The 18,573-nt window shown below is 34.1% G+C and overlaps 1 protein-coding gene across 1 annotated transcript; it reads left to right on the top strand.

Annotated features, from left to right (window-relative positions):
- Window positions 1–2,934: 2,934 nt before the first annotated feature.
- LOC108998043 (probable LRR receptor-like serine/threonine-protein kinase At3g47570) lies at window positions 2,935–6,767 on the top strand. Its single transcript, XM_018974471.2, has 4 exons — window positions 2,935–3,544; window positions 3,644–3,715; window positions 6,082–6,192; window positions 6,415–6,767. The coding sequence occupies exons 1-4, from the start codon at window positions 2,935–2,937 to the stop codon at window positions 6,765–6,767; spliced, it is 1,146 nt and encodes a 381-aa protein (XP_018830016.2).
- Window positions 6,768–18,573: the final 11,806 nt, after the last annotated feature.

The following is an 18,573-nucleotide window of genomic DNA, read 5'->3' as shown; positions in this document are numbered from 1 at the left end:
AGTTGGACATCATCATCCTCCCTCTTAACAATTTCATTTTCTAAAAGTTCTTTCTAATACCATAACCACTTTGGAATCTGATTTTCTGGCAACATAATGGAATCATAATGTCCCTGTTAAACTAATATCATCATCATCATCAATTTTAAAGTCATGCAACTTAGAATTGAGAGAAAGAATGAGACACATACATACCTTCCACAGTAATGAATTTGGCACTTTCTAATTCCAAATGTTCTCATGCATTTTGTCACAGCCTTGCAATTCAATTGTTTCTAGTGATCTGATGTGGATTCCTTTGAATTCAAATACTTTTGATGCTTATGCAAATGTTTATTAACGATGTGCATTCCCTAGCATATACTAATCTTACATTTGGTGGAAGTTCTAAGATTTCTTCAAGTTTCTTGCAATCTAACAAGTTGACGTGATTGAGTGCAACAAATCCTTTGATGCATTTGGGAAGGCTAACAATTTCAGATTCCGACATATACAAATAATCCAAAGTGGCTGAAGAATGAAACATGGTGAAGAAACTTGATATTGGAAAGAAATTTGATTATGATTGGAAACAATTCTATCGATTTAACACTCATAATGCACTGCTCACCGCATTGCTTGAATTCGTTGGAGGCACCAATTCCTTGAGTTGTTCTTCACTCGATGATATCTCGTCTTCCATTATTGTATACTCAATAAGCAGAACGGATTTTCTATTATCTCTCACATTCTTTACAAGATTTGTACAACTACCAATACAAAGATCGGATAAATGTTGCAACTAAAGAATGTTGTTAATTGGGAGATGCATTAGGATTTTGCAATCATCTAGATATAAAAACTCAAGCCCAGTAAGGTTCTCAGTGGATAAAGGTAGTTATTCTAGGAAAGGGCCACCTAGATTCAATGAACTTAAATTTTGTTAAGAAATTACAAGATCAAAAAGCTACGATGCATTTTTAAGATAATGAGTCTATTTTCGTGAAAATTGGATGGCAATTAAGATTGTAACAAATATTCAAACCAATCAAATACTCTTAACTCGTTGAAGAGATAATTAGATTTACTTGAAAAACTTGCATTACAATTGATAAACACCCTAAATCTTTTCATTTGTACAAATGCTTCGGAACTCAACATAATGATCACGTCTTCACCTTTGGGAATTTCTATTATTATGCCTTCAATTTTTTTGATACGTTACTTTGAAAAAAGTAGCACTCTATTAAATACTAAATAGTCACATTATAAAAAGTCAGCTTGTCTTTTTCCCAACTAAAGTACATTAACACCTTTTCAAAAAAAAAAAAAAAAACGCTAACTACACGGTATGAACTAACGAAAATAAGAGAAATTTATAAATAATAGTAAAATTATTTAAATTATGATATTTTATAGAATTTTGAGAAATAAGAAAGAAAAAATTGAATAAAAATATTATAAAGTTATAATATTGTTATACTATTATTTTTTAATATTATTTTTGTTTTGAGATTTAAAAAAGTTGAATTATTTTTTATATTTTGTTTAGAAATTTAAAAAAATTTTAATGATTAAGTAATAATTAGATAAAAAAAATTAAAAATTTGAAATTAAAAACTGTATATTTGAATGGTGTTTAGATATGATGACATGAAATAGGATGAGATGAAACCATCTCAACATCCCAACAACCCCTTAGATATGAAACTCATTTTGATTTAAAGGGTATATTTTTTTTTTTCTAAGCAGATTTAAAGGGTATATATATGTGTGTATTCATTTAGGTACAACTTCATAAGTCAATGTTAATGATACATACATAGTCTTACAATTTTACTTATAAAACGCATTCTATTAGTTAATTTCTTTTGAAATTCAAATTTTAAATTTTAAATTTCATGATTTTCAACGTATCAATAACTGACATGTGGATAAATAAATTTTTTACAAATTTTTATTAAGTAAATTTAGCATTTTCCATAAATATATATATATATATATATATATATATTTATATTATATGCTATCTACCCAGACAACGTTAAGCAACATTGAGTTTGCTTACAAATAAGTTTCTTCGAGTATTTATATATTGATATTCATATAACTAGAATTCTGCTTGAAGGAAGGAAAGGTTCTCTCTTTTGGCACCCCTGAAACTGGATATTCATATTCATATTCATATTCCCAACGGACAGTTGAATGCATTAAGTTCAACTACTTTTCCAAGTCTCTCTTTTCTCTAGTCAAGGGCTTATGTTAGATGATGAGATTAGAGATCGAGTATTATTTTGTTTTGTGTTCTAATTTCCAAAGGACACATAAGGATGGAGTATTATGCTTATCTTGTTATATGTTTGTCTCTTTATGTGCTTGTCATGATATTGAGTGTTGCTTTTCATTGAGTTCTTCCCTGTTTTATTATTTGCACTCTGATGCAATTTTGTCAAAGATTCAAAGTGATGGCTTACATTATTTTGGGTTATACTATTATATCTTTGAAACTTATTTGCTTCACTTTTTTTTAATGTGGTCACTAGCTAGCCTTGACTTCAACGCATGCAGCATGAGTTGGCGGTCTTTCCACATTAATTTTACCGCACAAGTCAATGATGACAACAACGCGCAAACCACCCTCTCCCTCCCTCCCTCTTTAGCTGCAATCTCTTTTATACATCAGTCTCTCTTGTTAATCCTCAATTTGAGTGCCTAAACCGGCATACACTTCACATGGCTGCCCCAACAAGTTTCCTGATGCTTTATTTTGTGTGCAGGTTTAGCATTGCCTTGGCAGCAACTCCCAATATTACCACGGATCAATCTGCTCTTCTTGCCTTGAAAGCTCATATTTCTTTTGATCCCCAAAATCACTTGACAAAAAATTGGTCCAGTACTAATACTTCCATTTGCAATTGGGTAGGTGTCATCTGTGGTTCTAGGCATAACCGAGTCATGGTCTTAAACCTTTCTTTCATGGGCCTTGTAGGTACCATTCCTCTGCATATCGGAAACCTTTCATTTCTTGTGAGCCTAAGCATCGCAAACAATAGTTTTCATGGCTCAATCCCAATTGAGTTGTCTCATCTTACTCGGTTGAAATTCTTTGACTTTGGATACAATGAATTCAATGGAGCAATTCCATCACAGATGGGATCGCTAACTAAACTTAGAAAATTGTATCTTAATGAAAACAATTTCATAGGTACTATTCCACCATCTCTATCTAACATATCTTCATTGCAAGTTATTGCTCTTGGATACAATCAACTTTCAGGCACCATACCTTCCTCTATCTTCAAGCTATCTTCCTTGCAAGAAATTTATCTTGGAGCAAACAAGCTTTCAGGACCGATATCCTCCATTTTCTTCAGCATATCTTCACTACAAATCATTGAACTTGGCAACAATATGCTATATGGTGGACTATCTACATATATGTTTGATCATCTTCCCAATCTACAGTATCTTTCTATTTATCGTAATCAATTGTCAGGTGAACTCCCGAAAATAGAAAATTTAACTATGCTTACAGAGCTATACCTTGATGACAACAACTTTGAAGGTATGTTTAGTCGGCTATCAACCTCCAATATATAGTTATCATTTTTGTTCAAATACAAACATTAGCAAATTCTATATTTATTGACTAATAAATTTACAGGAAGACTACCCCCAGAAATAGGAAACTTAACCATGCTTATGGAGTTATACCTTAGCTACAACAACTTTGAAGGTATTCTTAGTCTTATTTGAAACAATTTACATAGAAAAGGCTATTGATTTAGTAGACATGTTTTTTGATCGAACTTTGAAGGTATGCTTATATAGTCTTATATGAGTCAATTACATCAATACCATTATTGATTTAGTATACATGTCTATGATCATCTCTGATTGAACAATTAATTAATTTCAATTTGAAGTACAAAATACTTTGTTCAAAATATATTGAAACTAGAAGATTTCAACAAGTCTAGTAACAAAATCGTAAGAGGACCCAGAAACAATCATAGCTATTTGTGACACCTCCATGGTATAATTTGAACTGGGAGAGGAGCCAGAATTCAACCTGAAATGTGCCAGCCCAGCCCCATGCATGATATTTGAGGTCATGGTTATTTTCTTACTGCTATTGAGTATTCTAGGTTCATTATATCTTCTTTATCATCTTGAATAGAAAATACAAATGACCATTCATATTGTGACAGGTTTAATACCAAATCAAATTGGTAATCTGCAAAATCTAGAGGCTTTTGAAATTGGAGTCAATGATTTTTTTTGGCACAATTCCATTTGGGATCTTCAATATCTCAACAATAAGATCGATTGGAATGGGGGTAAATAACCTATCAGGCCATCTTCCATCAAATATGGGTCTCTTCCTTCCAAATCTTCAACTACTTATGCTTGGGGGAAATCACTTCCATGGAACAATTCCCAACTCCATCTCTAATGCTTCACAGCTCTCTCTCGTAGACTTATCTTGGAACTCATTCTCAGGCTTAATTCCAAAATCGCTAGGAGATTTAAGATTCCTCCAGGTCCTCGACCTACAATTCAATGATTTGACAGTTGAATCTCCAGAATTGAGTATTTTCTCCTATTTGTCCAATTGTATAAATCTCGTTTATTTAGCTTTGAGCAAAAATCACTTGAATGGCTTCCTTCCCAAGACCATTGGAAACTTCTCTCGTTCTCTTCAAACACTTCACCTAGATAATTGCAAACTTAAGGGTAGCATTCCAATAGAGATCGGGAATTTAAGTGGTTTGACCATGTTGAACTTATCCAGCAACGAATTGAGAGGACTTGTTCCAACCACAATAGGAAATTTGCGCATGCTTCAAAGTTTGGGCCTTGATGGTAATAGAAGACTAAAAGGAACCATACCACCAGAACTATGTTATCTAAGGAGCTTGTTCGAATTATTTTTAGTTGGTAATGATCTATCTGGACACATTCCTAGATGCATAGATAATATGACTTCGCTAAGAGCTCTCTACTTAGCCTTCAATCAATTAACTTCTGTGATTCTATTGAGCTTGTGGAGGCTTACAGATCTCTTGGAGGTTGACTTCTCATCCAATTCTTTCAGTGGCTCTCTTTCATCTGAGATTGAGAAAATGAAGGTCTTGAGGATATTGAATTTGTCAAGAAATCAACTATTAGGTAATATCCCCAAAACAATTGGTGCTCTCAAAGATTTGACAAATCTCTCCTTGGCAATAAATCAACTAGAAGGCTCTATTCCTATATCTTTTGGTGAATTGGTAAGTTTAGAGTTCTTGGATCTTTCCGATAACAAATTATCTGGAGAGATTCCCAAATCCTTAGAAGGACTCTATTACCTCAAATATCTAAATCTCTCATTCAATAAACTACAAGGAGAAATTCCTACAAGAGGACTATTTCTAAACTTCTCAGCTGCATCATTTATGTCAAACAATGCACTTTGTGGTGCAGCGCGATTGAAAGTTCCCCCATGTAAAGAAGGTGATCCTCGCAAAAATAAGACAACATGGCCACATATGCTAAGGTATGTATTGCCAGCAATTGGTTTTATAATGCTTGCAGTGACCCCTGCATTTGCTTGGAAAAGATGGAAAAAGAGGAATCCAAAATCTCCTGCTCAAGCAGACTTGTGCCCTCTAGTTACATGGAGAAGAATTTCTCACCAACAACTTGTACAAGCAACGAATAGATTCAGCTCTAATAATTTACTTGGTGAAAGGAGTTTTGGGTCGGTATACCAAGGAACACTTTCAGATGGGATGGATATTGCAATAAAAATTATGAACTTGCAAGTTAAAGGGGCATTTAAAAGTTTTGATGTAGAGTGTGAGGTTCTACGAAATATTCGTCACCGAAATCTTGTCAAAATCATCAGCATTTGCAGCAATATTGACTTCAAAGCCCTAGTATTGGAATACATGCCTAATGGAAACTTAGAGAAATGGTTGCACTCTCAATATCACTATCTAAATATCTTACAAAGGCTAAATATAATGATTGATATCGCATCAGCATTAGAATACCTTCATCATGGTTATTCAACAACAATTATTCATTGTGATCTGAAACCTAGCAATGTCTTATTAGATGAAGAAATGGTTGCACATGTTGCCGATTTTGGTATGGCTAAACTCTTAGATGATAGGGACTCTCTGATGCAGACCATGACTCTTGCTACTTTCAGGTACATGGCACCAGGTAAATTTTCAAACTTTTCCATTTCAAATTGCATGTTCATCCTTCTACTTGTTCACATGCAATTAAATGTCTTTTGAGTTTGGAGCAATATATATATATATATATATATATATATATATATCTTTTTTTTAGTTTGATCTACAAGTAGTTTTTTTTCAAATTTGTTTGTTCACTATTATAAAATAAGAAAGTATATATGATGAGTTAGAATGTTATCCACAGAGTATGGATTAGAAGGAGTTGTTTCTACAAGAGGCGATGTGTATAGTTATGGCATTCTACTAATGGAAACTTTCACAAGAAAGAGGCCTACGGATGGCATGTTTATTGGAGAAATGACCTTGAAACATTGGGTAGATGAATCACTGCTCACTTCAATACTCAATATTGTTGATGCCAATTTGTTGAGAAATGAAAAAGAACATACTGCCATGGAGGACTGCATATCTTCAGTTATGAGATTGGCTTTGGATTGTTGTGCAGAGTCACCTACACAAAGAATTTACATAAAAAATGTTTCAGCAACACTGAATAAGGTCAAATTAAAGTTTGTACTAGATGGTAGAAGAAGCTAAGTTGAGTGTCAAGTTTGATTACAACTCCCTCATGTTTGTGCCTCTTATGTTTGGGATTTAGGCGTTATGCTTCATTGTTTTTAGACAAAATTACAATTTACACCTTATAGTATTAGTTCTTTTGCAATATTATCGTGGAACTATCCAAATTGTCATTTTATCCCCAAACTACAACTTCTGTCAATTAATGTTTTGAATGTATCGTATCACCTATTTCTCGTATGTCTAGGTGCTAGACAAATTAGATCAAAATATACAAAAGAAGCAATATTACCTCATCGGCAAATCGTAGATCTAGTGCAGTTGTTTTACAAACTTCTCCATCGTAGTTGTTCACCTGAAATCGTCATTGTCGATGGTGAAACGTGTCACGTGGTAAAATTAGAACAACACTCACATATTTCAAAATATCTCTAAATAGTAGTAAAATTGTTTATAAATAATAATTAAATGGTCTGAGTTAAGATGTTGGGAAGGGAGAAAAAAATTTGAACAAAAATAATATAAAATTAAAATATTTTTTAAATATTATTATTGTTTTGAAATTTGAAAAAACAGTATTTCCTTTTGTATTTTGTTTGGAAGTTTTTGAAAATTGTAATGATTAGGTAATGATTAGATGAAAAAGTTAAAAATTAAAAATTAAAAAGTGTTTTACATTTGAGTGATGTTTGAGAGGAAATATATGAAAATGTTTGAGAATTCATGTGTTCCCAAACTAGCTCTTAGCATGGTCTTATAATAGCGAGGGATTTTTCCCAATGCACTCCTACACATTTATATAGTCTTTGATAAACTAGTTTGGATCATTTTTTTTGTTACCGAGTTTTTTTATTATGAAAAATGCTTGATTTATAAAAGAAATCCTATAAAAAATATCAAATTTTATAAAATGAAATAGTTTATATAATATGTTATATTATAAAATATTTGTGTATTATAAAATAAATATGACATATCACCTTAAACCAGATAAATGAATTTCTTTATAGATCTAACACTCCTGGTATTATACCCTCCATTTTGTGATTTCCTAGCGTTGTTAGGAAATCACAAAAGGCTAAAAGTTCATACGGGGATTTAATTAGTTCATATGGTCGTTTGTTTTACGGAGAAGGACTTTAGTTCAAGACAACTGAACTTTGGAGGGTTGGGGGCAAAATTAAAAGATAAAACCAAGGGCAAAAGTAAATTTATACAAAATTTTCTTTTATAGAAATACCTCAATAAATTTTTCCTATAAGTTTCAAAAGTTAAGGCCATGTTTGGTTAGCAAAAGTGTTTGGTAATATTTGAGGATTTCGAAAATATGTTTGAGATTAGGTTTTGAGAAAGAATGAAGAAAGTTTTGAATAAAAGTATTTTTTAAAATATATGTATTGTATTAAAGTTTGTGAGGATGGATTAATAAAGTTAGCATTGTTTGAATATAACTCTTTAAGATTATTTTTTGTTTTAGAGTTTATAAAAGTTATATTAATCTTTTTTGTTTGAATAATGATTAGGTAATGATTATATAAAAAGTTAAAATTTTTAAATAGAAAATTTTTTTATGTTGGAATAATGTTTGAAAATGAAGTTACTTTTTTATGTTGGAATAATGTTTGAAAATGAAGTTACGAGAAAAGTTAAGAAATGTTAAAAAATACTTGGTTGCCAAACAAGGCCTTAACGGAGTTCCACCCATGAAGTTATACAGACTCTTATGAAGTATAGGGTAAGTTTTGCAACAAGCGTCCACTAGATATATAAAAAGGTTATGTACTATATGAAGCTGATGTTAGATGTTGAATTTATATAGAAAACAACACCAAAAATATAGTGAAACTACCATTAATATGCATTATTCATATCAATCCAAGTTTTTTCTTTTTCTTCCAAAAGCATTTGTAATTGATTTATCTTATATTTTTTAACTTTGCATTCTGTTTTGTAATGACCTGTTTTTCCATATTTCTAGCATTTTACTTTGCTTTAATCTTTCTTGTTATTCTTGTAATATTTGTTTCTTCTCTTATAAAATTTTGTTGGTTCATAATTTTTTCTCTTTTTGTAATTGGTCTTGTAATATATTTTGATTTTCCGAAATATTTATCTTTACTTTTTCTTCTGTATGGGGCTACCGAAGACAATCCATATTTTTCACAAAAATTTCTCATTTCATAGTTTGCTTTCTTTTAATTGTCTTTGTCAGTTTGATTACTAATTTTCATGTCTATATATATATATATATATATATATATATATGCAACAAATAAAATTTTGATATAATATATTATAATATATATTTTTTTATATAAATATATTTTTGCACATTTGATCATATATACTTATATAAAAAGCCTAGAACTTATATAGACTATAGTTAAATTCAATACTATACTAATATATGCTAATTATTATAAAATAATTTACTAATACTATAATATAAATAGTAAACATTATAATATTACTACCATACATAATCGAAGTATAGAAATAAGTTAGATGCTAGTATAATAACAATGTAATTACACATTATAGTAGCAGTCTAATATAGAAATAAATTGGACAATTCAAATACTGAATCACGACTATAAACTGAACCGAATCAGACTGAATGAATTGGAAAGACTATATAGCAAGCTAATTAACATGAAATTCTATCAAAATCGTAGATTACTTTCAGAAACACAAAAATCTTGACCAGATAGTAGTCCCTATTAATTAATATATGAGATTTTAGTACTCTATACAAGTTAATTCACTTCTTGCCATGATTTGGTTGGCATGGTTGAAGATGACCCGTCAATTAAAGCAGATATCACTTTCTATTATATATCATGTCATATGCATGCCAGATTTTGCCGTAGCTAGCTCGTCCCTGCATGCCCCCTCATATATATAAAATTGATCATCAACTGAAACCACAAACACCACAGTAGAGAGTAGAAACCAACCAACCAACTCGAAACCCACAAAATAATACAGAGTCGGTCAGCACTCACAAGAAAGTATATAAATATATATATATATATATATATATATATATATATATCAAGATATGTAGGTGCGGATGTTTATGGCGGGCGGGAGTTTATCAAACTTGCATTATATCAAGTAGTGTGGCTCGAACAGAGCATGCGTGGCTGGCTTGTTTGTTTTTAGAAATGAGATGAGATAAAATTAAAGTTAAAAAATTAAATAAAGTATTGTTAAAATATATTTTTTAATATTATTTTTATTTTAAGATTTGAAAAAATTAAATTATTTATTTTATTTTGTATTGGAAGTTGAGAAAATTGTAATGATTAGATGAGATGCGATGTTTTCTAAAAACAAACGAGGCCTTAATTTTCCTTGAAACGTTGAATTTTCTTAAAACATTATTAATGATATCAGAACTAACTGTACCACGTATACAACAATTATGTGTGTAATGGAACGCATGACACAGTTGCACAAAGCCAAAGGTCGTGAGGTTGTTAGAAATTTAAGGCTAGGGGTTGTCAAGGGGTCAGAGGAAGGGAAGGGGCTGTCAGGGGGTAAGGAGGTATTGGGGCAGGGGAGGTGCAGTCAAATAAATAGTGGGATCTCCTTATTCTTTAAGAAGTCGACTTCATCTTCTTCCTCTTATTTTTCCTCCCGTGAAAGGAGTGTATCAGTAAGATTTTCTTCTCTAATAAGAGGATCTTCAATTTTTTTTATATAGTGAGATGTGAGGGACCATGAGTAATTGTAAACAAATATTTTATAGTAGAAACTCTTCTCTCCAAACGCTCGTGGACGTAGGACTAGTGCCGAATCACGTAAATCTTGTGTGTCTCTCTTGATCTCTTGATTTTCCCTATACTTATCTTCCCTAAACGTACGCACTGTCACTGTACAGCCGCACCAAAACATTGCCGGGGGCGCCAAGCAACACACGATCGAGGCCCAATCGACTCAGTGGGCTGAGAATGACTATTTCTCTCATTCCAACATGTGCGATTTTTTTAGCATAAACATTGGCGCAGTCTGTGGGATTCGTTTCACTTTCTAAACCAGAGATGAGAGAATAGCGATTTTTTGGCATGCTGAATAATTACCTGACGAGCATATGACATCCTCCCATATGAGTATTATTAGCTTTTTGAATTTTTACATTTACGAAAAAAAATTTGTTACTGGAGAAATAGGCAAGTAAATCTTTTTTCGCCCAGGTGAGTAACCGAGCTCTTCACCACTGAACTCAGTTCACTCTAATGAACTATGCAAAAAGTTACGCTGCCCAAACCCTAGCAGGTGAATACAGTGCACTTAAGTGCTTAGTAACATGCAAGCACTGCGCCCTGCGTGCACAGTGCCATGCATGCATGCACAACCACTGTGCACTCGTAGTGCACAGCGAGGTCCACCATGCACCGAGCCCAGTTGACCCGCGGGCAGATTCCAACCACACAACCATGGCCCCTATCATGGGTCGTGATTAGTATGCCCCGTGCACACGAAGATCATGGCACGGCCCAGCCTTGACGCAACAGGAGAGGCCGCCGGTGCCAACCATGTGGTTCGCCGGCATCGTCTGTCTCCGCCAATGCATCACCGGCTGCCCCTACCGATGAAGCAGCTCCAACGAGAGGACCACAGACCATGGTCTTGCATAGTCTAAAGGCCTCACAACCCAAGACCGTCGTTGCCTGACGGGAACAACGGCGGCCACCAGGTGGTCTGCTAACCACCTTCATTTCCACCTGTGCACCCGGGATGGTCACGAACCCACGACCAAAGGACGACCGCATAGGGGATGGTCGACCGCCACAAGGGCAGCCAGCACTATCTGCCACGGCCAGGTGGTCACCTCCTCGGCAGTTGCTCACTAGCACAAGGCCCATCTGCCCGGAGGCCATGCACTAGTTCGGGAAACACCTGCTCAGGAAGCATTAGCTCGGCAGCCCAATAGCTCGACCCCTACAGCTCGGACACCACTCACCCACCACTCGAACAGCACTCACAGACCAGGCTCCCACCGTCTAGACACCTCTCACATGAGAACTTCCCTCGGATCACCAACCCAGCAAGGCTCTCGACTTCATGGTCCAGACCACTCGCCATGGTCGGCACCCGGGACTCAGCCAATGAGCGTGCATGGGCTTGGACCAGACCAGTCGCACGAGAGTCGAACACACTTGACATAGTTGCACTGAGGTCTCCACTTCCATTGGACTCGGACAATCTCCACCTCCATGGGACTCGGACACCATTGGTTGGGCCCGGACAGTCTCCACTTGCATGAGACTTGGATGCCATGGGTTTGGCCCGAACAATCTCCACTTGCATGAGACTTAGACGCCATGGGTTGGCCTCAAACAATGCCCACTTACAAGGCTCTCCTCTGCTGCGCTGCTCTGTTCTGCTCCTTGGCTCTGATCCTATGCTATGCTGCTTTGCGCTGCTCTGTTGTGCTCCTCTACTCTGCTCCTATGCTCTGCATTGCTATTCTGTTGAGCTGCTCTGCTCTACTCCTCTGTTCTACTCCTTGGCACAGGGCTCTTCACTGTTCCCCAGCAGGCCCTCCTAGGCTGACTCCCCAGTGGGCTCACTCGGCAGACTCTCCTAGCGGGATCACCCGACAGACTCCCTCAATGGGCGTGCATAGACTTTCCCTAGTAGGCACATCCAGACTATTTTAGTCAAGCCCCAACAGTGATACATCTCTAACCTTCGTCGCGCTCCAGCAGAGTAACTCAACACGGACAAGCACCTTGCACAAACAAGCCCAGTCCCTCGGTTGGCCACGATGCATTGGCTAAGGGTCAGGGCCTCCCGAGCCAATCGGACATGAGCCACTTGACTAGCCGACCTTTTTTGTACAATGCATGGTCGCGATGCATTGGCTAAATGCCAAAGCCTCTCTAGCTTTCCCCTTCACAACTAGTAGGACACAAATCCCTTGCTTGCCGACCTTCTTGCACCACAAGCCCAGTCTCTCGGCTGGCCACGATGAATTGGCTAAGGACCAGGGCCTCCCGAGCTCTGCCCCTTCACAACCAATCGGACACAAGTCACTTGATTCGCTGACTTTCTTGCAATGCATGGTCGCGATGCATTGGTTAAGGGCCAAAGCCTCTCAAGCTTTCCCCTTTACAACCAATCGGATGCAAGTCCCTTGACTTGCCGACCTTCATGCACCATAAGTCCAGTCCCTTGGCTGTCTACGATACATCAGCTAAGGGCCAGAGCCTCCTAAGCTCTCTCCCTTTATATCCAGTCGAGCACAAGTCCCTCAACTTGCCTACCTTGGTGCTACAAGCCAAGTCTCTAGACTCATCATGATGCATAACCGATACCAGCTGGTTACCTTCGGCAACGAGCCTTTGGAGTTAACAGGCATCTGAGCTCCACAACCGTCTAGCGCGGGTTACCTTCGAGAATGAGGCGATGGGCTCAGCAACCGCCTAAAGTGAACCCAGGGGGTCGATAGGCCCTCCGATCGCTTTTTGTGGGTTGCTTCATACAAACTCCAACACTAACAACAAAACAAAGGCATCCAACGAACATACACTTTACAAATAACGACAAACATCCGAGCTTCACGCTCACACCATACGCAATCGAGCTGATCTCCCGTCACATTTGAGCTCCAAGCTCGTATCATACGCGGTCGAATACACCCCACCTAAACTCACCCCAGGTGACATTTATTACTTAACACAATTGGATTATTTTGTTTTCTTGTTGACGACTTTTGTGGTATATTTTATCTTGAAAATTATCAAGAATTTTTGTTATAACAAGTTGTCCTTAAGAATCGTGGGCTTCTGTTGGGGGGGATAAAATGCCATAGCCCATAATTGGGCCCAACCCACCAGGCCAACATTAGGGATAAAGGGGAAAACATGCAAGTGTCAGAAGGTGAGAACGTGCAAGTGTTTATGGGGACATGGGAGCATGCAAATTGTCAAGGGCTCAGGAGGTAGGGGAGGGTTGTAAGGGGTCAGGGGGTCAGGAGGTAGGGGAGGGGCTGCCAAGGGGTCATGAGGTATTGGGGGGTGCAGTCAGATAAATAGAGGGATCTTCTTCTTCAAGGAGTCTACTTCATCTTCTTCCTCTTCTTATTCCTCCCGTGAAAGGAGTGCACCAATGAGATTTTCTTCTCCAAGCAACATGCGATCGAGGCTCAGTTGGCCCAGTGGGTCAGAAAAGATTCTTCTCTCCTTTCAGCATGTTGTGTATTTTTTCAGTATCAACAAGTTCAATTGAGATTTGAAAAAAGTTGAATTATTTATTATATTTTGTGTAAAAATTTAAGAAAGTTATAGAGATGATATGAGATGAGACAAAATATTTTCTGAATCCAAGCAAGGACTTAATCCTTTTGAAAATGTCTCATATTTGACTTTGACTCTTTTAATACGTAAAAGCGATTTGGAAAGTGACTTCGAGAGATTATTATTTTCATATAAAAGAGTTTTTTTTTTCTTTACAATATTTATCCATGATCTCCAAAATAATGGGCAAAAGAATCTGCTCGTTATCTCGGTAGATGGGGATTGAGACTAATACTGTGTTTAGTAAGTAAAATAATATATTTTATTATTATTTACAAACAGTTTATTACTATTTATAAATAGTTCACTATTTTTTCTTTACTATTTACTATTATTCATAAATTCTTTGAGATCATCTCAACATTCAAATGTAGCCAAAGGTTACGAGAGTATGAAACTTAAAATAAATCGAGTTATGAAAATGACGTTGAGGAAATATAATTTAAGATGATAAACTTGGACTGGAAAAAAAAAATTACTTTAATTTATTTAACGGTTTAATCCATCATTATAATTATTTTGAGTACTTATTAAATAATATGTAAAAAATTTCCATTTAATATATTTAAATGAGAATGTTGTCTTCATAATTGATAATATTTAATATTTGTAGAAAATTTGAATTAAATAAATTTGGGGAGAAAAATGTAGAAAATTAATTTTTAAATGTATTGGGGGAATTTCCTCATAATATTTGTTATTTATTAGTAAAACATATAAATAAAATAATTTTTCCATTATTATAACAACAAACCGATTATTGATAGAGTCCACCACTTTTTTTAATTTCTCATAAAAAAATTAAACATATTTTAATTTATTTTATATATACAAACATATATCAACGAAACGAACATTCGTATACAAAATCCAGTCAAATATTGAGACAATACTACTCTCCTCCCTGCCCCCTAATGCAATTTTTTTTTTTTAATTTTTAAATTTGAAAAAGAAGCGCACTTAAAAGTTTAAACAAAACACACTTTTCAAAGTTTTTCAAAAACAAATTGCACTATGGACAAAGTGCGTCCCTAGTCCTTGAAACGAGCCATGGACGACACACCAGCCTGTTGGCAACCGCACACAAACTGTCTGGCTTAGTTAGTTAGCTAGCTAGCTAGCATCTCAGTCACAAAATTGTATTTTTGGCAAGTAGAATGAGAGATTAAATTTTTAATTTATTTTATTTTATTAGTATAATTTTTTTATTTTTTTATATTTTTATATAAAATATAATAAACAATTTAACTTTTTTAAATTTCAATTTAATTTTTTTTAAATCTCAAAATAATAATAATATTACAAAATAATATTTTAAACTTTCATCCAAAATTAAAAAATTTCATCTTGCTATCCAATCCTAAGTAAGTTATTGTTTTGTTTCTCACTGTCCAAACTTTCCAAATTCGCAGCCATGGCCATACTCTCCGATTTTACGTATAATATTGTTTTGTTCCTGATCACTGTTATAATCCACACGGTCCTTGGACTTTTCTTTTTTGGGCCTTGAAAATAACACACACACACACACACACACACGTATATATATATATATATATATATATCAAAATGGTCCTTCTAAATTCCATTGAAATTATATATGTTGATTCATTAATAATGGAAATTGCTGATATATATGCACGCGTCACATATGTAATTAGACCAACTAATTAATTTATTGGATACTTATTTTTAACAATACAATGTAATTGATTAATTAAGAATATATATTATATTGTGAGGGGCAATATATTATATATATATATATATATATATATATTCTGTGATGAAAAAAGTAATTCAGATTGTGGTCCATGTGAAAGGGTCACATCTTATCTGGTTTGCTCCCAAATGGATGGAACTTGTTTTATTTACTTAAATCTATTTTTATTTTGTTACTAACCTCTAAAACCACATATATATTATATTATACATACGCCCAAATTGTCATGGTCATGGACATATATATATATATATATATATATTATATAGAGAAGGACAGGAACTACTTCTCATGACTTTCAAACACTCGATCACATATATTTCAGATTTTTATTGCTTAAAAGAAAAAATCTTGCTATAATTAATATTATTTAATTCCGAAATAAAAACAAAAGGCATGCAGTACGTACTATACGTACTTTCTTTGATGGTAACTTAGATTTTTTTCTTCTCGTTATCTAATATCATAACATGAAATAATGAAAAAATAATAAATAAAAAAATAATAAATAGATTTTTAGTAATGCAACCTATAATAGACGTATAAGTCTTGTATAAATTCTTTATAAAAATATGGATTTTATTAAAAAATAATAAATTTTTCTATTTTTTTGTAAGTATTGACTACTTTTTTTTTATAAGATATGCACAAAATTTATTTATTTAAAAATGGTATAAATTATTATATTATATATATATATATATATTTATAGAGGTGAAGATCGATGAAAAGGGGATGACGATGACCCTAAATTATAAGATGTCTCACTTTCACGGCGTCTTCATTTCATGAACGTCAAAATCGTTACGGTACTGTTGCATGCCTAGCTACCTAAATCGCGTGAAAGCAGGTAAGCTTCGTTTTCAGACTACTGGCTCGATTAATGGCGATACAGAAGCAAGCAAGCCATGCTGTGGCAAACCCAGATTTATTTATATTATTATATGAATTGTGACGTGACTGTATGAAAATTATTTATTATATTTTATCGATAAATATATTATTTAATATCATATAATGAGATAATAATAAAAAAATGATAAATAGATATACTCATTTGAGTGAGTAATACTAGATAATGATAATTTCGATTCTCATCATTTCATGATTTGATATTAATATTTAATATCACATTATGAGATGATGAAATAATAATATAAAAAAAGATGATAAATAGATTCTTCAAGTATCAATCAGGATTCAGTATTCCTTTTAATGATTAAAAAAAAAAAAAGAATTGGAGTTCAAGTGTAAATTAATTTATAAGCTTGATATTAGTCCCATTAGGATTTACTTTTTGTCATTGCTTGGATACACGGTTCACTTGAGAGAAGATGAGATATTTTATTAAAAATTAAATAAAATATTATTATAATATAATTTTTTAACATTTAATATGCAGAATTTATATTTATCTAGTAAAAGGAAACTTATCATTTTTCTTTTCTTGTTGCTTATTTTAGGGGTGGGCAGTGGGCCCCGCCTCGCTTCCGCTCCGCCCCTGCATGGCGGGATTGACAACCCTACTCTACCCATGCGGGGGAGGGGCCCCCCGCCCCACATCTAGGACTCCTAGAGGGGCGGGTGGCGGGGAGGGCCCAACCCCGCCCTGCCCCTACTCCCGCTTATATTTATATGTATATATATTATATATATAAACATAAATATATATTTACATTTTACAAATTATTTATATATAAATATATATTACAATTTGTCAAATTTGTTCACAAAATATGCATCGTCAAATTTAAAAATTACATAGTTTAAAAATTAATACACTATAATTTATACAAAATATGCACTAGCAAATTTAAAAATTACATAATTTTTAAATTATAGTCATATTTATAAAATTTAAATTTATAATTTGGGTCTAAAAATGTATTTTTAATTACTTTTACACTTAGAAATATTTTTTAAATTAAATAAAATGTAGTATTTTTTTTTTAAAATAGAAGGAGGCGAGGCGGATTGGAAATCCGTCTTGCACCCCGCCCACCAGGGCGGGGCGGGGTACCCTGCCCCCGCATCCCTAGGGCAAATGACAGGGGTGAAAATCCCACTCCTCGCCCCATAAGGGATGGGGTGCGAGAAAGGGGTGTTCCCGCCCCGTAGAGGGCGGGTAGCACCCCTAGCTTATTTAGTCTTTGTAAAGAAATTCACTTTTGTTTCGAGATATAAATAATTCTCAAAACCTATCATAATTTTATTTTTCTAAATATCACTGAAATATAAAATACTTTTCAATTTTAAATTTTTAAATTTTTCATCCAATCATTACTTAATCATTATTAAAAAACTCAATACGATTTTTATAAAATTCAAAACAAAACACATTTTTTTTTTATTTCTTATTTTTTATGTCGGGGAACCTCTCCAAGGCATGACCCTTTAGACCTACCTCTACAGAGTAAACCCTGGTCTCATGCACTGCACTTTCGAAAGTTTCTCTGCATGAAATTGATCAAATCGTTGACTTTTCACCAGAAGGTATTTACACTCATGAGATGTTGAACTTTGGACCTTGAATTGAATGATACTCCAAAACCAAGATCATCACCACTTGGGCCAATCCCTTGGAGTTAAACACAAAAATTAATATAACTTTTACGAATTTCAAAATAAAAATAATGTTAAAAAATTATATTTAAATAATATTTTAACTTTATTATATTTTTATTTAATTTTTTCTCTTTCCTTTATCAAAACCTAATAAAACATTTCATTCAAATCATTTTATTATCATGCACAAAATTTTGAGATACTGTCCAAACATGCCCTTATGAACCTA

The sequence above is a fragment of the Juglans regia genome, chromosome 3, assembly GCF_001411555.2.
Source record: "Juglans regia cultivar Chandler chromosome 3, Walnut 2.0, whole genome shotgun sequence".
Lineage (NCBI taxonomy): Eukaryota > Viridiplantae > Streptophyta > Magnoliopsida > Fagales > Juglandaceae > Juglans > Juglans regia.
Note: the sequence above shows the minus strand (reverse complement) of the source record. Positions and strands in the feature narration are given on the sequence as shown.

Bases quoted from the DNA above. Each gene is read 5' to 3' on its own strand.
- LOC108998043 (XM_018974471.2), top strand. From the start codon at position 2,935: ATGGTCTTAAACCTTTCTTTCATGGGCCTTGTAGGTACCATTCCTCTG. The intron at 3,545-3,643 runs GTATGTTTAGTC...ATAAATTTACAG, and splicing joins TGATGACAACAACTTTGAAG to GAAGACTACCCCCAGAAATA. The intron at 6,193-6,414 runs GTAAATTTTCAA...TGTTATCCACAG, and splicing joins TTTCAGGTACATGGCACCAG to AGTATGGATTAGAAGGAGTT.